General features: G+C 40.4%; 1 protein-coding gene across 5 annotated transcripts in view; it reads right to left on the bottom strand.

Annotated features, from left to right (window-relative positions):
• IL5RA (interleukin 5 receptor subunit alpha) overlaps positions 1-22,615 on the bottom strand; it is a 217,032-nt gene that overhangs the window by 85,081 nt on the left and 109,336 nt on the right. The window contains exon 1 of one of the 5 annotated variants that reach the window (XM_056525035.1): positions 19,466-19,916. The exons of the other annotated variants lie outside the window; for them this stretch is intronic. Coding sequence (XP_056381010.1) covers positions 19,466-19,529 — 64 coding nt within the window. The 5' untranslated portion in view covers positions 19,530-19,916. Of the gene's footprint in view, positions 1-19,465; positions 19,917-22,615 lie in introns of those variants that run through there. 5 annotated transcript variants of the gene reach the window in all.

Genomic DNA, 22,615 nt, shown 5'->3' with positions numbered 1-22,615 from the left:
TGCTATATGTTTACATATATGCCACTGACCTTGCGGTTAAAGTAATGTTACATTTTTATTGTTCGCACATTTACGCACGCAGCGATACCACATATGTTTATTTTTGTTTACATATATTTTTTATTTAAATGGGAAAAGGAGCAAGATTTAAACTTATTTCACATTTATTAACTTTTTTTTACTTTTTTTTTACACTATTTGTAGTCCCCATAGAGGACAATTACATGCAATCCTTGGATTGCATACACTGCTCAATACTATGCTATAGAATAGCATTGATCAGTGTCATCAGTGCTCTGCTGCTTCAGCCTGCCATGGCTGACTGGAGCTTCAGACCAACGATCGGACGATGAGGAAGCAGGTAAGGGCCCTCCTGCTGTGCTTTCTGCTGTGCTTTTAGACACTGCAATCAACTTTGATTGCAGCATCTAAAGGGTTAATGCTGGGTGATGTTCAGCATTATAACACAGGTTCCAGCGGCAAATAGCCACCAGGACCGGCCCACTATGACACGCGCTCTCAGCTCATGAGCCCGCATCACAGAAGGGGAGCGGGACAAGGGAGTAAAGGTATGCTCTTGGTCCCCAAGAGGTTAATAAAGTATACATTGAGTAAGAGCAGGGTGAGTGCAGTACATTAATTCTTCTATTGCTGAACTAAACTTTCATGTTGCTTCTAAGGCTGCACTTTTTTGCAGTTTTTTGGGAAAATTGCCTCTGCAATTTTTGAACCAAAGCCAGAAGTGGATTTAAAAGAAATAGGAAATATATAGGAAGGACATATAATTCTGGTTCTTGCTGCATCCACTTCTGGCTTTGGCTCAAAAACTGCAGTGGCAATTTTCCCAAAATGCCAAGTGGAAACACAGCATAAGGCTAAGTTCACACAGAATAAAATGTGCTGACATACCATATTTTCCAGCATATAAGACGACTTTTTAACCCAGGAAAATCTTCTCAAAAGTCAAAAGTTGCTGGATGTCGTCTTATACGGCGGGTGTTGCAGTCTAATTTTTAAATGTATTCTGCAAGTTCCCTGCCATATATATACCTCCTACAGTGTACCTTATATATATATATATATTTACAGCTGTTTGCATGCCCAGGATCCAAGCGCTTCTCACAGTGACTCTGTCCCGCCCTGCCTCCTGCAGCATGATTGGGCACATCACACCACATGACCAGGACACCTAGCAGTGCGTCATTGGTTACCGGAGCTCCTCAGTGGGGTCGAGTTTATGCATCTACAGCGCTGATCGGCACATCCAGATATGGCGCGGGCTCCCGACTCGAGCCCGCATCATACTGGACAGCTCCCAGCTGATTCCTGCAGCTGGGGGGCGGCGTTAATAGCCGACATGTGGCGATCGCCACGGACAGCTATTAATCCTTTAGATCGCCGCTGTCAAAGCTGACAGTGGCATCTAAAGGTGCCTTTATCCCGTCCCTGGTCGTCCAGTGGGGTGGATAGCCCCCCCCCCCCACAGCGCGATTGCGGGGGGAAGATCCACTGCTGAGGTAGCCTGAGGGCTTACCTCTCCTTCCATGCCGGCTACTTCACTGAGATTGATAAAGCCTGGCAGGACCAGGCTTTATCAATCGAGCGCAGAGCACACAGATCAATGTGGTTTTATGGAACCACATTGATCTGTATGAGGAATCAAATGATCCCTCCTAAAAGTCCCCTAAGGGGACTAAAAGTGTAGTGTAGTATTTTTTTTTTAAACACACACATTAACCCCTTCCTTATTAAAAGTTTAAATCACCCCCCTTTCCCAAATTCCATATAAAAAATATATAAACATAATAAAAATAAACACTTTTTATACCATAATATAATTATTAATAAGCGATCAAAAAGTCGGATCAAACACATATGGTACCAATAAAAACTTCAGATGACGGTGAAAAATATGAGCGCTCATACAGCCCCGTACTCAAAATAATGACAATTATTGACAGTATTAATTTCCGTGCAGGTAGTTCTGAATTTTATCAGAAGTATGACAAAATCAAACCTATATAAGTAGGGTATCAATTTAATCGTATGGACCTACAGAATAAAGATATAGGGGGAGATTTATCAAAACCTGTGCAGAGGAAAACTTGCCCAGTTGCCCATAGCAACCAATCAGCTTGCTTCTTTAATTTTCATGAAGGCCTGTGAAAAATGAAAGAAGCACTCTGATTGGTTGCTATGGGCAACTGGACAACTTTTTCTCTGCACAGGTTTTGATAAATCTCCTGTAGTCTTATGTAGTCTTACACAGCGAGTATATCCCAAACGCTGTATTTTAACTGTAAAAGTTGGGGGTCGTCTTATGCACCGATAAATATGGTATTTTATCTTATGCGCACATTTTTGGCAGTAGTCAGTAAAACCTGGACAGTGCCGTTTTGTTGCAGTTTTTGCAGAAGCTTTAAAGCCAAAACCAGGTGTGCATCATTATGAATACGATAATACGAAGAACAGGTACTACTTCTACTTTATTTTTTTTTTTAATCCACTTCACTAGTATGGATTGGATTCAAAATAAAAAAAAAAAGAAGTAGCATCTGTTCTTTATATTATTCAATTCATTATGATGCACACCTGGTTTTGGCTTTAAAGCTTCTGCAAAAACTGCAACAAAACTCCATAGAGTAAAAGCAGCCTAAAGTCATAAACAGTTACAACCAGTACAGAGGTCTACACACCTGGAGCCTCATGTAGAGGATTCTGATGCTACAGTCACAACTTTTTTATATTGCATCTTTTTGTGCAGAAACATGGTTTCACATGAGTAAAAAAAATAGTCCAATTCTTAAAAAAAAAAAAAAAAAAAGGAATAAGGAAAATAACAGTATTAATGGGATTTGCAAAAAGTTATGTAGCAAATTATATATATGAGTGAACACTAAGAATGTGCTTGTAAGTAGCCTGTAAGTGAAGTAATAGTGGCTGGGCTGAGTTCTGTTGGGTTTAATGGTCTTGAATAATATCACAAGACTATTAATCCATTTTACTGATCTCCTGTTTGTATAACCTGCTGCTGATCCACATATGGCCTGAGGGATCAGTAACCAGCTTCACCTTGAGCTTTGTTACAAGTATCATACCCGGCCTCTTTTCCTGCACAGGTCTCTGAACGAGAAGCCCTTTAAACTGTATAACTATTCATTCCCTTTTGTAACAAATATTAGGGGACTGTTTTACAGTGGGTTCTATGATACAAGAATAAATAGGTCCACATGCAATAGCTAAGTGAAAAGAAATATTTCCATATGTCCTACCAGCAGAGGTATTATGGAGTATTATGCCCCTGTGAAGCTGGTAGAACAGATGAAATTTTTAAACAATAAACAGTCTCTATAAAGGGGGGGGGGCTCCCCAACACACGGTAGGACATGGGACAATAGGGCTCCTAGGGACAGTAGGACAGGTGGTTTCTGTCGTTTCTTTGGAGTGGGGTGCTCTGAGTCTGCAGGCTGTTTTTTAAACCCTCCGGTGCTCTATAGGGCTCAGATGCTGTCTGCGTTTTTTTCCCATTATGTTTCCTCCCAGATGTCGGGTTCAGGCAAGAGGGAGTTAATTCACAAGTCCAGGTCCAAGAGGAGACATCTCTCTTGTATGAATTGTGAGATGCCACATTCCAGACTCATACAAGTTTTCTTGCTGTCCATCTTGCAGATTTATCAGTCTCAATTCGGAACCCACAGTCCAGGACTCATAATCTGGGGCAAGGAATTTGTGACCACATTTATTATTGGGTTAAGTGAGTCCCTAGCCCCAAAAAGGTCCCAGCTTCAGTCACTGCAGAAGTCTGTTCTCATGACATCTTAGAAAGGCTTTCATATCATTGATGAAGTCCATTTTTCTTCAGAGAAGGAGGAAGATGAAGATCCTGTGAAATTCTTTTTTCCTCTGGAAAAGGGCCAGAGATTGCTTAAGAGATTGCTTAAATCCATATAGCCAGGAGACCAGGATGTTGATACTGGAGAAGCTTCGGAGTCTACCTCAATGGGGTCCAGGGCTTTTAAAGAAAATTGTGGAGTTGGAATGAAAGTACCTTGAGAAGGGTCCTGTACTTACAAGCTGGTTTTAATGTATTCCCGGTGAAAGAAGACCAGATTAAGCAGTGGGGGCTCTCCCAAAGGCCATTTTAATATGCCCAAACACACAGTTGTTCCTTCTCTCAAGGATTCCATAGATAGATGGTCCGAATGCACATTGACAAGGAATAATTCATCTACCTCAGCCTCTGCCGCAGCCTCTATGGTTATTGTATCCTCTGAGGTGGCAAAATTCTTAACAAGACACCTGAAGCAAGTGCAGTCTGACATACTGTAGATTCTGGGGTCCATAGGGATGACATTTTAACATCCTTTAAATCTATCACCTTGGCATCTGAATTTCTTCCTAATGCAGTCTCTCAGTAGTTTAAATCAAATCAACTTGTGTCAGAAAGTTAAACAGGTTTGTAAATTACTTGTATTTAAAAATCTTAACCCTTCCAGTATTTATCTGCTGTTGTATACATCTGAGAAGGTTCTGTAGGTCTTTCCAGTCTAAATACAGTGCTCTCTGCTGACATTTCTGTCCATATCAGGAACTGTCCAGAAGCTGTCCAAGTTCTTCTCTGAATAGTTCCTGACACAGACAGAGGTGTCAGCAGAGAGCACTGAGGTCAGACTGAAAAGAACTACACAACTTTCTCTTTAGTATACAGCAGCCAATAGTATACTTACATCCGAGCCGAGGAGGTTGTTTGGGGCTGAACTAGACAGGATCATGGAAGGTCTTGCCGATAAGGACAAGTCCCTTCCTCAGTCCTTTTGTTGGAGAGGATGTCAGTCTAGAGGATGTCAGTCTATGTGGAAGGAAGATTATACTTCTTCCAAGAAGCCTTGACAACCTCAATCAGGGACCCCTGGGTCCTCAATATCGTGACCGATGGTTATTCAATGGTTTTCAAGTCACCTTCCCCAGAGAAGTTTGTAACAACCAAGCATCTGCCTTGCGAGAGACAATAATTTATGGAGGCGTTGGTCCAAGAATACCGTCGCAAGGAGCCCCAAGTAGATGTTCCCTTTGAACAACAAGAGTCTGGTATCTATTCTCTAGACCTTCTGGAGCCAAAAGTTATAGAAGATTGGAGGATGATCATCAACCATACATTTTCGTATGGAGACCATTTAATCCATCATTAATATCCTAAGTTCAAGAGATTTAATAGCGATGTTGGACTTGAAGGATGCCTACCTGCATATCCCTGTGCATACTGCTCACAGGAGATATTTGAGGAATGCTGTCCACCTCCAAAGGGTCATTTTTTATCTTCAGTTTGCCACCCTTGTCTTTAGTACAGCCTTTGCCCCTTACACTTTTACCAAACTTGTAGTTGCAGTGGTGGCAGCACTAAGACTTCAAGACCTTGAGATGTGAATGATTGGCTCATCAAGGCATCTTCAGAAGCTGTCCTTTTCCAACATCATCATCTGACTCAGTCTTTTTTCCAGAGTCTAGGCTAATTGATAAACTGACAAAAGTCAAGCATCCAACCCTCAACCGCTCAAAGGTTATTAGGGTTGGTGCAGGAGCCGGCGGAGGAGATGGTTGCTGCTGTAGCAGCTGCTGTAGCTGTGACTGAAGTTGCTGTAGCATGGTGGTCAAGTGCGACAGCTGGTGACCTCGGGATTGCAGGCAGGCGGCAAGGTTCGTAGTCAATGGTGATAGCAAGAGGTCAGGAACACAGTAATGGCAAACACAGTAAACGCTTTCTCAAGGCACAAAGGCAACAAGATCCGGCAAGGAAGTGCAGGGGAAGTGAGGTTATATGGACAGGGGGCAGGTGGAAGCTAATCAGACTAATTGGGCCAGGCACCAATCATTGGTGCACTGGCCCTTTAAATCTCAAAGAGCTGGCGCGCGCGCGCCCTAAGGAGCGGAGCCGCGCGCGCCAGGATGTGACAGCCAGGGATCGGGACAGGTGAGTGACTTGGGATGCGATTCGCGAGCAGGCGCGTCCCGCTATGCGAATCGCATCCCCGCCGGCAGAGTCAGTACAGTGCTCCCGGTCAGCGGGTCTGACCGGGGCGCTGCAGAGAGAGGAACGCCGTGAGCGTTCCGGGGAGGAGCAGGGGCCCGGAGCGCTCGGCGTAACAAGAATGGACCATATGATAGAAGTGGAAAAATTTATATCCATGCCACACCAAGTGCCTTTTTGAACATTGATGAAGATGTTGGGGTTCATGTTATCAATGACAAATGTGGTTCCCTGGATGCTCTGGCACCTTTGTCCTCTTTAAGCAGAGGTCCTAGTCAAGTGACATCACAGTCCTTCTGGGCTAGATGGAAAGTGCACCTGAAAAAAGTGAGCGGTGAGTCTGGCACCATCCTCATAGTAATGATATTGTCTCAGCTCGCTCTTGCTGAATATACAAATAGATGATGATGATTATCTGATATACAGGTCTTGCAAACCAAATGAATTAGTTGATATGGTCACTTGTATGGTTGTGGGATCCAATGATTAAACACATTTTGGGTATGCATCCCCTTCCTCAGTATCGATAGAGTGGAATAAGGGGAAAAATTCCCCTCTTTTATATCCATTCTTGGGTCACTTGATTAGATCTTCCTAAGGTGCTCCATAAAAAAATGGACTGAATTCCCCAAGGTGAATTGTAAACAATGGATTGGATTCAAGTTCATATATACAGATCTAATTACAATATCATAGTAATAAAATGTGGGCATACACAAAGAAAATTTTATAAAAATAACTGATTTTGAAATTATATGAAATCCTAAAGAGTAAAGAAGGCTAGGGATTAAACAAAATATTGTGAAACCTCTTATGTATATTGCATGGAATGCATTTTTATGAGATGAAATCTCCCTAGTATAAAGATTTTATGAAATAGAGTTTTATGTGGTAATAGTTTGCAAGACTTTTCAACCACAGAATGATTAATTAAATAAATAAATAAATGATTAAATACCATGAGATGTGTAGGATAACTAAAAATGAATTAATATACACTAAATCAATGCATAGAATGTCATTTGAGGTGTAACAAGAAATGTTTTAAATAGGAAGAATTAAATAAATTGATAATGTACTAAAATAAAGGAATTGGGTGAAGAAGTAAAAGACAGCATAAAATATAGGTGTACCAGGTATGAAGAAAAAAAAGAGTATAACCGCACTCACCACCGGGAACGAAACTAGATGCTCCTAAATGGATGCGGCCACGGGACCGAGACTTCAGAGAGGCTTGTGCGCTCAGAGGCTATAACTGTCATTTTGCGCGTGTGTGGATGAAGCACACACGTGCGAAATGACCGGTTATAGCCTCTAAGCGCTCAAGCCTCTCTGGTCATTTCGCGTGTGTGTGCTTCATCCGCACACGTGCGAAATGACAGTTATAGCCTCTGAGCGCACAAGCCTCTCTGAAGTCTCGGTCCCGTGGCTGCATCCATTTAGGAGCATCTAGTTTCATTCCCAGTGATGAGTGCGGATATACTTTTTTTTTCTTCATACCTAGTTCATATTACAAGTCTATTTCTGTTCATATCCTAGCACCGCCACCCCACTAGAATTTATGCCTCGCTATGCTTGCTAACCCGATCAGGAAGATATTTAACCCCAGTTTTTCCGAATGCAGGTTGTGCCGTCCTATACTCTCTCTATACACCTATAAAATATAGGTGTGTGTGTGTGTGTGTGTGTGTATATATACATACATTATATGTAGTAAATAATTATGGGTCAAGATAAAATGGATACTTTTCAAGATAAATGAAATCTGTTTTGGTTCTATAATTGCTTTATTGAGCTGTTGTTGTATGATATCTAAATCTTACATGATTACTGTGTAACTGTGTATAAAGAGCTAACATCAAGTATGGAACTAAATCACTGACAGTAAAATATGCATAATAATAGGGAGTGATCATATACAAAAGTTATCACAGCAAAAGAAACCTGAGCCTTAGCTAAAATTCAACCTTTAATAGATATATGTTAAAAAATTATTTAAAAAAAAATAGTTGATCCCTCATATGAGAAAGAAAAGGGCAGTCATAATAAATTGCTGCAATCACTGGGGCGTCATACTGTGCAATAAGATCATATCCAGAAAATTGCACTGAGAAGCCTTGGTTTAGTCAAGAAAGGCAGACGAAACAGCCCACAGTGATCACATGCAACACCCCAAAATTCACAATCCTGTTGCCCCCCTTTAATAATGAGGTTCAGGGTATCAGCATATACTTCACAGAGGAGGAGTACAATCCTTGTACACCTCCTCTGTGAAGTATTGGGTTAGCCCTAGGTATTTACTGATCAGTCCTTTTATGAGTCATCGATTAAGTCCTTTTGCAGGGTAGCAACATACACGTACATGAAAGGAACAAGATTGTAACATGGAAAAGTATTAGTTCCAATTGGTTAAAATGGACCACTCATTTAAACCCCTGTTGTCATGATGACCCGTGGAGAGGAGTTCTTTTATGGCCATTCGTTATTTGTATCCTAAATTAGGTTTATCTTTTTAATTTGTTGTTAGCCTGCATAGATTTTATAATAGCAGGTCCAGCTTCATGTCTTCATGTAAAAATTAGATTTGAGGGAACAGTTGGTGCTCCATTGTGCTCTATTTTCATGGGGATTACTATCTCCAAAAAAGGCACTGCCATGGGTACCAGGTTTGTGCCCAGTTATGCCTACTTATTAATGGCCACAAGGGAAGATTGAACCATTACACCCCAAATAAACGTAGGCTCTGTGTACATAAATGTCCGAACCATTAAAATATAACATTAATAAACCAACAGGGTCTATAATTGCATATTTTGGTGACTTCCCATCAAAACAAAATTAGTACAAAAAAAACAAAACTACAGATCATGGTTCTTGACCGTTGGTTTTTGTGGGGATAGGTGGTTCTTCAGTACCACATGGGAAAATTTCTTCAATGAAAAATCAAGGGAACTCTTGCAATTAATTATAGATAGGGGAAAGATCATAACCTATGAGTTGGAAAAGGAATTAAAAATTCATAAAATTCAAAAAATGACAGATTTCTTAAATATCAAACGACAGTTGTACATGCACTAAACCAACTAGAATGTGATATTATTGACAAAAAATCTGGGAAAATTCAGCGGGAACTGAATACAAGACATAGGTCAGACCATCCAATTCAAAATGAACAGTTCGCTCCAGAAGGAAGATCACGTGATAACCAGTACGATGATAGAGGTTCCAGTATAAGACAAAACACCCCATATAATCAAGGCCATTACAATTGGACAACAGAACTGTATCAGAACAATAGACAATTCAACCGAGACAAACCAATTGACAGATTCATACCCTATGTCTACTGTTCTCATCCACAGAGAAACACTAACAATATGTAAGAACATTTTTAGGGAGTGGTTTGTTCAATCACAAACATCCACCAAGAACTTACCAGGAAAAACAGAAGACAATGCACCGAACATCTCCCCAGCACCATCCTCCAATACAGATTCAACCTGTGACATTATTACCAGAACCCATTCACAACCCAGCTATGCCATTACAGAACCCACTGGAACAGAAAATGAAATACATTTTTGTGACAGCACAAATACACCAACGAGAAACACCACAAAAACCAACGGTCAAGAATCATCCGAACCATCCAAAGGAGACCCGAAAAAGAGGCTTAGAACTAAAACCAGAACTAATCGATCTAGGAGGAAGCCCTGTCCAGAAGAGGAGAAAAAGATAAAAAAATATTCATGCATCATCAATTTGAGTAGTGTTCATTTAACCTCAAATCAAGAAAAATTATTAAATAAGGGCCTAAAATTTGCGCCCACGCGAAAAAGTTTTTATGAAAAACCTGATTGAAAGGAATAACCAAACTGAAAATATCTAAACACATTCTGATATAAAGAAAAAAATCCACATTTTTTTCCCCATACATGGAATATGAGCGGAGATAAATGCTTTACGGTTTGCTGTGGAAAAAGAAATCAGAGAACTCCCACCCCCGAAGAAACCACAAAGAAACATTACACAGAAAGGAATAAAAGCAATAAAGGAATTGCAAGATGAACATAAAATTACTATCCAGCCTGCAGACAAAGGAAGGGCGATTGTGATCCTGGATACAGAGTACTATATCCAGGAGTGTAATCGACAACTACAGGACCAAGACACTTATGAAAATCTGCCATCGGACCCCACTGAAAAATACTCGACCAAAGATGGAAACACTGTGCAATAAAGCTTTTTTAGATAAAATTTAAAACAAATCAGAGAGGAACTTTTTACTAGGTATCGAAAAAAGACTTCCACTATTCTATGTACTACCAAAGGTACATAAAAATGCTACACAACCTCCAGGAAGACCTATAGTGTCATGCTGGTACAATCCCTAACTACAAACCTTTTAGAATACATTGACCAGTACCTCCAGCCATTAGTAAAACAAATTCACTCATACTTGAAAGACACAACGGACATCATTAGAGTCGTAGAAAGTTTACATTGGGAAAAAGATTGGATTTTATATACCTTAGACATTCGTTCCTTGTATACTTGCATTAATCACCAACAAGGAATTCAAGCAGGTTTTTATTGTTTGACAAACCAAGGAGACGTTCCACCCCTCCAGATTGAGTTCTTAACAGACAGCATGGATTTTATTTTGAATCATAATTATTTCTTTTTTAATAAACAATTTTATTGTCAGAGAGTTGGTACTGCCATGGGGAACAGGTTCGCACTGAGTTATGCCAATCTTTTTATGGGTTTTTGGGAACAGCTAACCATTGGCCCATTGCTCGGTGCGAATCTGGTCCTTTGGCGCAGGTACATTGACGACATTTTTATGATATGCGGAGGCAATGAAAAATTATTGAGCACTATTTTAACTACCCTAAACAACAATTAATTTAATCTTTTCTTCACCCCACAGACAAGAAGAACTCATGTGGAATTCTTGGACCTTACTATTAAGGTAAAAGAGACAAAGCTAGAATGCAAAACTTTTAGGAAACAGACGGCCAGAATTCCTTCATTTTATTTTCCAGTTGCCATTTACCACGTTGGCTTTTAAATGTACCGCAAGGACAATATAGAAGGTTGAAAAGGAACTGTACTGACCAAGCAGATTTTGAAAAAGAAGCCCTTAAACTGACAGAAGATTTTAAAGAGAAAAATTAACCAGAAGAACTATTAGCAGAATCATTGGCTAAAATTAGAGAACTAAAGAAGGAAGATTACTTCAAAGAAAAAAACATGATGGCAGAAAGAAAAACAGATGAAATTTATCTTACACTTCAGCAACCAATACAAAAAAGTGGAACACATTATCAACAAATATTGTCTGCTACTCCAATAGGACAGAGCATTAGCTCCTATTTTAACTATTGTTACACCAATAGTGTACACCAAGGCGCTAAACTTGGGAATAAAATTGGCACCTACTACTAAACAACCGATCCTGGAAACAAAAGGAGAACAGAAAATATGGCTAGCTTTGAAAGGATTTTATAAATGTGGGAAATGCAGTAATTTTAAGATGACAAAATTTCCACAAAAAAAAAGACGGAGACTATCATGTCCAACAGAAATAATTACCAATATTACATTACAGAGTTTCTGACATGCACAAGCACCTCCGTACTTTACATTATAGGGTGCCCATGCCGAAAACAGTATATCGGCAGAACAAAAAGAAGCCTTATAATAAGAGTGAACATATAATAATATAAAAGTAGGCTTGGAAAAACATACTTTATCCATGCATTTCAAAGAAGCACACAACTGTGATCCATCCAGTATATCTTTCTCAGTTTTAAAAACAGTAAAAAAGGATTGTAGAGGAGGAGATCATATTCTAAGAATGTCGAGAGGAAAGCAAAATTATTTATGAATTTAACACCTTAGCACCTTTTTGGCTTAATGTGGACCTAGAATTATTTGGCTTTTTAACATAATAATATATATCCATACACTATTCCTTCCCTTATGTTCACTATTACATTTTTAGGTATATATTTCCCACATTTTATTATATGTATATCTTCATTTTTCATAGGCCACATATATAGATATCCCTGTTCCCCTTTTTTATGCATTTTAGAATTTTTCACATTTTTAACTCTATTTTAACATATTTTTCCAACACAATTTACATGCAATCTAAGAGGGGCTTTTAAAATAATCTATCCATATGTATTCATTTCATGCACTTTAACTCCATGTTTTTGTCCTCTAATTTTACTTTTTTATCCAGTTCGGGTTTTATCACAAAGCCACCAAAAGTATATGTATCTAGTGATCCACTAAGGGTTTTTATCAAGAGCCCTATAAATAGAACCTCAAACACACCAAGTCAATAAATCACTGAGGAGGAGCCCAGTAGGCTCAAAACGCGTCTGATGACCAACTGAACCAACGCCACACTTCCATCCAGCTGTCCTAACAAGCCTACCACAGCTTTACAACAGACCATCTACCACCCTGCACATCATTGAAGTACACGCTACAGCAAGTCACTCTGCTCGCCAGGACACTGCTCGCTACCAGGGCTTGTCTGTCTCAGGGCAGACTCCTCCACTTGAAGCTAGAGCACCACTGCAATATACTGGGACCTGAAGATCGTGGACGTCCTTCTCCCTGTCAAAAGGGTGGGTGAGTGAACTGATTTATTGCCTCCTCTGCCGACCGCCGAGTCGCACTACAGTGTTCACCCACCATTAACATTTGCCGGAGTGGTCCGCTTACTTGGGACTCCAGCGCTTCTCTGGCCCCACACCATTTCTTCTTCCAGTTTACGTGTCAGCAGCGCAAATACTAGCGCATACACCAGCGCACATACCTGCGGTGCTGCAGGAGTGGGCACAATTCCTGGTGCTTCAGCGCTCCTCTGACCTCAGAAAAATGTAAGTTTTTCTTCTGAGACAGAATACCCTTTGTGGATTACCATCTTTGCCAGCTTTGGACAGTGTTTTGGAAGTGATTCGCTGGCAGTTTGTAGATCCTTGAACTATATTATCTGTTTTTATCACATCTTTATTTAATCTACCAGAGTGGATTGCCGGCATCCACTTTGGTTCTATTTCTATTGTATTAATTTTCAATTAATATAATTCTGTAACCTACAGTCTTTGCTATCTATATACTTTTGGGCGTTTTAGGCTATATATTTTTAGTCACAGTCTCTCATCCAAGCCTACATTATTGCATCACATTCACATATATTTACTATGTCCTTGAGAATCAGTACACTCCTTCATTAATTATTTTTTGCTTGTCAAATTATTTTTGCTTGTTAAAAACCCTGGTATAGTCGTTAGGGGTCTACACTGTACTGGATTTTCGGACGAACTGACAGATTGAGCACACCCACTACTGTTTTTCATATATATATATATATATATATATATATATATATATATATATATATATATATATATGTGTATACTTTCTGAGTACCCGGCGTTTCCCGGTTTTTCCTTCCTAATCCTTGTTGGGGAGGAAAATCAACAAAGGAAGAAGCTTTTGACTTCATATCCCATCCTCATATATTGTTGTCATAACTGAACCTCATATCCCGTCCTCATATCTCAACCCCATATCCTGTCCTCATATCTCAACCCCATATCCCGTTCTCACATCTAAACCTCATATCCGTCCTCATATCTCTACCTCATATGCCGTCCTCCTATCCTGTCCTCATATCCGACCTCTTATCTAGACCTCATATCCCATCCTCATATCCCGACCTCCTATCCCGACCTCCTATCCAGACCTCATATCCAATCCTCATGTCTCGACCTCCTATCTCGAACTCCTATCCCGACCTCCTATCCCGACCTCCTATCTGGTCCTCCTATCTCGACCTCCTATCCCGACCTTCTATCCCGACCTCCTTTCCCTTCCTCATATCTCAACCTCCTATCCTGACCTCCAATCCCGACCTCCTATCTTGACCTCCTATCCCGTCTTCCTAGCTCAACCTCCTATCTCAACATCCTATACCGACCTATACGACCTCCTATCCCGACCTCCTATCTCGACCTATCCCGACCTCCTATCTTGACCTCCTATCCCGTCTTCCTATCTCAACCTCCTATCTCAACCTCCTATACCGACCTCCTAAACCGACCTCCTATCTCGACCTCCTATCTCGACCTATCCCGTCATCCTATCCCGTCCTCCTATCTCGACCTCCTATCCCGTCCTCATATCCTGACCTCCAATCTCAACCTCCTATCCCGACCTCCTATCCCATCCTCCTTTCCCGTCCTCATATCTTGACCTCCTATCCCGTGCTCCTATCCCGTCCTCCCTTCCCATCCTCATATCTCGACCTCCTATCCCATCCTCCTATCTTGGCCTGCTATGTCAACCTCCTATCCCGTCCTCCTATCTCGACCTCCTATCCCGTCCTCATATCCCGTCCTCCTATCCCAACCCTTAATATGTGTACCAGGTATTGAAATATCGCCAGCTGTACTGAAGTTATGTGGGAACATACATTTCCCATTGATTTGCATAGGACTTTAAACTAAAAACTCCGAACCTTAATAATGGGGGTAGTTAAGGGTTAAATTAACTATCCTATATTTTAAGTGGACATATAAGTAATATGTGTACCAGGTATTATCGAAATATCTCCAGCCATTTGGAAGTTATGCAGTAACAAATAATTCCCATAGACTTGTATGGGACTTTAAATAAAAACCCTGCCCCTGGCAAATGGGGGTGGGTAAGGGTTAAATTACCTATCCTATGTTTGTTGTTGTAACATGTGTGCCAAGTTTCATGTTAATATCTTTAGCCATTTGAACGTAATGCTGGAACATATACACACACACACACACACACACACTGGCCCTCATTTACTATTGCAAACCCGACATGTTTTGTCGGGTTGTGTGCCAGATTCTGTCCCATTGCACCAGAAATTCTGTCTGCGCCAGATATTGCGCCAGAATTTGTGCCAGAATTGAAAAAACCCCGACTAACTCTCCATTTTGCAAAGAAAACCCGGAAAAAGCGTGACCACCAGGAAAAGGGGCGTGGTCTCCTAAAGGGGGCGTGTTCCCGATATTTTCACAAAAACCCAACATATTGGCCCCCATTTACTATTGCAAACCCGATATGTTTTGTCGGGTTGTGCGCCAGATTCTGTTGCATTTTGCCGGAAATTCTGTCTGCGCCAGAATTTGCGCCTGAATTTGCGCCAGAATAAAAAAAAAAAAAAAAAAAACTAACCATTTTGATAAGAAAACCCGAAAAAGAGGCGTAGCTGTCGGGAAAGGGGGCGTGGTCTCCAAAAAGGGGCTTTTTCCCGACATTTTCACAAAAACCCAACATATTTACAAAGGTTTCCACAGAAAATGTGGTGGATTTGAGCTGAAGAAAACCAGACAGATCAGAGCATGTGTAAAAAAAGCAAAATGTAGGGAAAGTGGAAACTGTAGGGAAAAATTAGTAAATACCGTGGAAAATAAATTGTAGGGAATTAAAACCCACAAAGAAACCTACACTCCACTCTTAGTAAATGAGGGCCATTGAGTTTTATATAGATATAGATATACATAGATATAGATATATTATATATATATATATATATATATATATATATATATATATATATATATATATATATATATATATATATATATATAAATTAAATGATCCCTCCAGAACGTGCTGTATGATAGACTAGGCTGAATTATTATAAAATCCCCAAGGTGACAGACAACATTTGTCTTCTATGGAAACAAGTTGATCTTCTCTGAATTATGATTCATCGTTCTATTGCCTCAAACCACAAAGTTATCCCTCAGAGACCGAGCACGCCATATTGGCCTCCTTCCTAGATAACTTCATTTGTATGCAAGTCAGAAGATTTATCACACCCTGCGTAGAGCGAGAATGGCACAGTTGCCCATAGCAACCAGTCAAATTGATTTCTTAAGACCTTTGAAAAATATGGTAGGAATCTGGTTGCTATGGGCAACTGCTCCAATGTTTCTTATTTAGATGTAATATAATTTTGAATCCCCCTCTCAGTCTAGGTTTATTCTGCCTCAGGGATGACATCTGACTATAGGAACCCCTCACTGGCCAAAATAGTGTGAACACAATACACACAATAGTGATATTCACACCTCACCCTTTCGCTTTTTCACATTTTGTTATGTTTTGATAAAGTTTTCTTCCATTATTCTGCTCTCAATGCCTTATAATGACAAAGGGAAAACAGAATGTTACAAACCTTTGCTAATTTATTGAAAAAAGGAAAAACTAAAATACTGCATTGAATTTAAGGACCAGGCCAATTTTATTTTTGCGTTTTCATTTTTTCCTCCTCGCCTTCTAAAATCCATAACTCTTTTATATTTCCATGTACAGACCCATATAAGGGCCTGTTTTTTGCGTGGCCAATTGTACTTTGTAATGAAACCTCTCATTTTACCATAAAATGTACGGCGAACCCAAAAAAATTTTTTTTTAGGGAGGAAATTTTAATGAAAACCAAAATTTTGCACATTTTGGAGGGATTCGTTTTCACAATTTACGGTAAAAATTACATGTGTTCTTTATTCTGTGGGTCAATACGATTAAAATGATACCCTTGGCTAGATACTTTTATATTTTTGTGCCACTTAAAAAAAAATCTAAAACTATTTGTAACAAATCAGTAATCTAAAATCGCCCTATTTTTGGCCTTTTTTTTTTTTTTACGCCATTCATCATTTTTGATCATTAACATTATATTTTGGTAGTTTGGACATTTATGCACGCAGCGATTCCAAATATGTTTATTTAAAAAAAAATTACCCTTTTTGGGGGTAAAATGGGAAAAACTGACCATTTTCATTTTTATTGGGGGAGGGCACTTATTTTTTACTTTTTTTTTACATTTTTCAACTTTTATTTTACACTTTTTATGTCCCCATAGGGGACTATCTATAGCAATCCTTTGATTGCTAATACTGTGCAGTGCTATGTATAGGACATAGCACTGCTCAGTATTATCGGTGATCTTCTGCTCTGGTCTGCTCGATCTCAGACCAGAGCAGAAGACCCCGGGAGACGGCTGGAGCCAGGTGAGGGGACCTCCGTCCGCCATGCTGGATGATCGGATCGCCGCGGCAGCGATGCGGGCGATTCGATCATCCATTCAAAGTACCGCAATGCCGCAGATGCCGTGATCTGTATTGATCACGGCATCTGAGGGGTTAATGGCGGACATCCGCGCGATCGCGGATGTCGGCCATTACGAGCGGGTCCCCGGCTGCTGCTAGTAGCTGGAACCTGCTGTGTATGGGGCGAGCATCGCTCCGATGCTCGCGGTCATACACAGGAAGTAAATGTACGTCCTTTTGTGGGAAGTCCCGCCAAACCAGGACATACATTTACGTCCGTGGTCGTTAAGGAGTTAAGGACCAGGGGTTTTTCCGTTTTTGCACTTTCATTTTTTCCTCCCTACATTTAAAAAATCATAATTCTTTCAATTTTGCACCAAAAAATCCATATGATGGCTTATTTTTTTGCGCCACCAATTCTACTTTGTAATGACATCAGTCATTTTACCCAAAAATCTACGACAAAATGGAAAAAAAAAAATCATTGTGCGACAAAATTGAAGAAAAAACACCATTTTGTAAATTTTGGGGGCTTCCGATTCTACGCAGTAAATTTTTCGGTAAAAATTAGACCTTATCTTTATTCTGTAGGTCCATATGATTAAAATGATCTACTACTTATATAGGTTTGATTTTGTCATACTTCTGGAAAAAATCATAACTACATATAGGCAAATGTATATGTTTAAAATCGTCATCTTCTGACCCCTATAACTTTTCTATTTTTCTGCGTACAGGGTGGTATGTGGGCTCATTTTTTGCACCCTGATCTGAAGTTTTTAGCGGTGTATTGATCTGACTTTTTGATTGCTTTTTATTCATTTTTTCGCCTACACCATTGACCGTTTAATTAACAATATTTTTTTTTTATAATTCGGACATTTCCACATGCAGTGGTACCACATGTTTATTTTGATTTTTATTTACACCATTTTTTTTATGGGAAAAGGGGGGGTGATTCAAACTTTTATTAGGGAAGGGGTTAAATGATCTTTATTAACTTTTTTTTCCCACTTTTTTTTTTTTTGCAATGTTATAGCTCCCATAGGGGGCTATAACACTGCACACACTGATCTTTTACATTGATCAATGGTTTCTTATAGGAAACCATTGATCGATGATTCTGCCGCTTGACTGCTCATGCCTGGATCTCAGTCATTCGGCGATTGGACACCTCGGCAGTCCCCAACAGCCCACTGAGCTAGCCGGGGTTAGTTTAGTTTCACTTAAGACACGGCAATCAACTTTGAACGCCGCGTCTAAAGGGTTAATAGTGCGCGGCACCGCGATCAGTGCAGTACACTACTAGCCACAGGTCCCGGGCATTGTTAGAGGAGGAGCCCGACCCGCTATGATCGTGGCCCCGCATTATAGAATGGGAGCAGACTCAGGGCATACAGGTGCACCCTTAGTCCTTAACAGGTTAAAGGGGTACTCGAGTTAAAAAAAATTGTTTTCCACCAAACTGGTGCCAGAAAGTTAAACAGATTTGTAAATTACTTCAATTAAAAAATCTGAATCCCTCCAGTAATTATCAGCTGCTGTATACTACAGAGGAAGTTCTTTTCTTTTTGAACATCCTTTCTGTCTGACCACAGTGCTCTCTGCTGCCACCTTTGTCTGTGTCAGGCACTGTCCTAAGCAGGAGAGGTTTACTATGGGGATTTTCTCCTACTCTGGACAGTTCCTGACATGGACATAGATGTCATCAGAGAGCACTGTGGTCAGACAGAAAATACATTTTAAAAGAAAAAAAACTTCCTGTGGAGCATACAGCAGCTAAGTACTGGAAAGATTAAGCTTTTTAAATAGCATTAAAGGGGTATTCCAGGGAAGTAAAGGGAAAAATGCCACAAAGCCTTCACAATACCTTGTCTGGGTCCCCTGTGCGGTCTTCTTGCGATTCCACCAGCTCCTATGGCCTCTGGTGTCCTCCAGGACTTTTCAATATTCTTTCCCCCTTGCTTCTGTCTAAAACCAGTGTCAGCCAGACAGGACATAGGTCATGTAGGGCTTGTCTTGGAGCACTGAGACTAGCCCCCTCCTTTTCGAGACAGAATGGACCTGAGGATTACGTTTTTGTATCACTTCCTGCATGTAAGTGACAGCTGAAACAGGAAAACTGCTGTATATAGGTAATGAATGATATTTAGACAGATCAATAGGTTGAGGAAAAGGAAAGGATGGGCAATGGGTTTAGTACTCCAGAGTACCCCTTTAATATACTGTTTAACTTTCTGGCACCAGTTGATTTAAAAAAATTATTTTCCACCAGAGTACCCCTTTAAGTATGATACCATATAAAATTGCATACCTGGATTTCTGGTATTCTTCTCTGCAGATTTTTTTGGAACTCGATCACTCTGAATGCAGACCATCAGTGGAAGACATTTTCAGGTCTCTCCAGAGATATAGGACTGGGCTCAAGTCAGGGCTCTGGCTGGGACAGTCAACACCGACCAATCTCCCTGTCTCAAGCTACTGAAAAACACCCACACAGTATGATGCCGCTACCACTATACTTCACTGTATTTGTATTTGACAGGAGATGAGAAGTGCCTGGTTTTCTCCCAGACACAACATTTATCAAAGTTCAACTTTGGTTACATCATACCAGAGAATCTTGTTTCTCACCATGAGCCCTTTAGGTGCTTTTTTGCAAATAGCAGCTAAACCTTTCTGCCATAAAGCCCAGATTGGTGGAGTTTCTCCCATTTGCACACAGGATCTTTGGGGGAGATTTATCAAAACCTGTGCAGAGGAAGAGTGGTGCAGTTGCCCATAGCAACCAATCAGATTGCTTCTTTCATTTTCCACAGGCCTCTTTAGAGGCCTGTGGAAAATGAAAGAAGCAATCTGATTGGTTGCTATGGGCAACTGCACCACTCTTCCTCTGCACAGGTTTTGATAAATCTCCCCCTTTGTAACTCCGCCACTGGGTTTTTGTCCACCTCTCTTACCATGCCCCCGTCCCCCCTGAGTTTGGTGGGGGGGGTGCAACTCAAGGAGGACTTCTGGCTGATCCATTAACCCCTTAAGGACTCAGGGTTTTTCCGTTTTTGCACTTTCGTTTTTTCCTCCTTACCTTTTAAAAATCATAACCCTTTCAATTTTCCACCTAAAAATCCATATTATGGCTTATTTTCTGCGTCGCCAATTCTACTTTGCAGTGGCATTAGTCATTTTACCCAAAAATGCACGGCGAAACGGAAAAAAAAATCATTGTGCGACAAAATCGAAAAAAAAACGCCATTTTGTAACTTTTGGGGGCTTCCGTTTCTACGCAGTGCATATTTCGGTAAAAATGACACCTTATCATTATTCTGTAGGTCCATACGGTTAAAATGATACCCTACTTATATAGGTTTGATTTTGTCGCACTTCTGGAAAAAATCATGACTACATGCAGGAAAATTTATACGTTTAAAAATGTCATCTTCTGACCCCTATAACTTTTTTATTTTTCCATGTACGGGGCGGTATGAGGACTCATTTTTTGCGCCGTAATCTGAAGTTTTTATCGGTATGATTTTTGTTTTGATCGGACTTTTTGATCACTTTTTATTCATTTTTTAATGTTATAAAAAGTGACCAAAATACGCTTTTTTGGACTTTGGCATTTTTTTGCGCGTACGCCATTGACCGTACGGCTTAATTAATGATATATTTTTATAGTTCGGACATTTACGCATGCGGCGATACCACATATGTTTATTTTTTATTTTTTTTACACTGTTTTATTTTTTTTATGGGAAAAGGGGGGTGATTCAAACTTTTATTAGGGAAGGGGTTAAATGACCTTTATTAACACTTTTTTTTTACTTTTTTTTTGCAGTGTTATAGGTCCCATAGGGACCTATAACACTGCATACACTGATCTCTCATCCTGATCACAGGCGTGTATTAACACGCCTGTGATCAGCATTATCGGCGCTTGACTGGATCTCAGGCACGGAGCAGTCATTCGTCGATCGGACACCGAGGAGGCAGGTAAGGGCCCTCCCGGTGTCCGATCAGCTGTTCGGGACGCCGCGATTTCACCGCGGCGGTCCCGAACAGCCCGACTGAGCAGCCGGGATACTTTCAGTTTCACTTTAGAAGCGGCGGTCAGCTTTGACCGCCGCTTCTAAAGGGTTAATACCGCACATCGCCGCGATCGGCGATGTGCGGTATTAGCCGCGGGTCCCGGCCGTTGATTAGCGCCGGGACCGACGCGATATGATGCGGGATCGCGGCGCGATCCCGCTTCATATCGCGGGAGCCGGCGCAGGACGTAAATATACGTCCTGCGTCGTTAAGGGGTTAAAGAATTATGTAGAAACATCTCAGAGAGGATCAAGAGACATGGAAGACCTCCGAGCTACGGTCATAGTTAAGAGCTTGAATATTGATGACCGTGAAAAGTCTTAGTGTATCCTTTTTAATAAATTTGCTAAAATTCTGTTTTCACTTTGTCTTTATGGGGTATTGAATGCAGAATGATGGGGGGGGGGGGACTTGAGATATATATATATATATATATATATATATATATATATATATATATATATATATATATATTTTAGCACATTTAAAAAAAAAAAGTGAAAGGGTCTGAAAACATTCCCAATGCATTGTAATTGACAGTTGCAACCACATCGACAGCTTTATTAGTGCAGGATTTGAGAGGTAAAGGAAATGTTTTTGGATTTCTAATTATATGTAGATTTTTTTTTCACTAATACATATGTACATTATGCAAAATCACAAGATAGAACAGGCCGGCACAGCTTGATCAAAACTCAGCTTTCCCACACCTCTTTACAACGTGTGGTAGCCGCGGGCAACAGGTGTACCACACATGCAACAATCCTGATTCGGGTGCTCAATCCCGCAAAGGCAAAGTTCATAGAAGCAAACTTGAATAGTAGATACAGGAGGCACTCACCACCGTAGATTGTGCAAAAATCCAAATTCTTTATTGAGTGGTGCAGAGATAAAAGCGGACAAGTGTGGACGCAGCACACCAGGGAAAGGTACATTTGTACATTATATCTCACCCCCCCCCCCCCCCCCCCCCCGATTCAGGAAAAAAAACTAAAGACGCCCCTTTAAAATTGTTATTTCATTAATTCTTCTTTAAGTCAGGGAAATTACCCCCAGGATACACTTAGACAAAAAATTCCAGTATTAACAGGGACCCTGTATGATAATAGAAGGTCACTATCACCACTAGGTGGTGTTATTGCCATGTACAATGTTGGTAATAATTTGGTAATAATGGCAATTATTATCACTGTAATGATAGGTGCAATGGATATGTGGGTGGCAGTAATGTGCACTTTTCATCCCATTCAATCCTTTAGGTTAAGCACATCATATACATTCCTTTTAGCACCACGTGGTAAATCAGTGGTCACTGCATCCCTAGGTGGCTTATTTGATCCTTATTTGTCAAACATTAATATTGAGGGGTTGAACACTA

Source organism: Hyla sarda, chromosome 6 (genome assembly GCF_029499605.1).
Source record: "Hyla sarda isolate aHylSar1 chromosome 6, aHylSar1.hap1, whole genome shotgun sequence".
Classification (NCBI taxonomy): domain Eukaryota; kingdom Metazoa; phylum Chordata; class Amphibia; order Anura; family Hylidae; genus Hyla; species Hyla sarda.
Note: the sequence above shows the minus strand (reverse complement) of the source record. Positions and strands in the feature narration are given on the sequence as shown.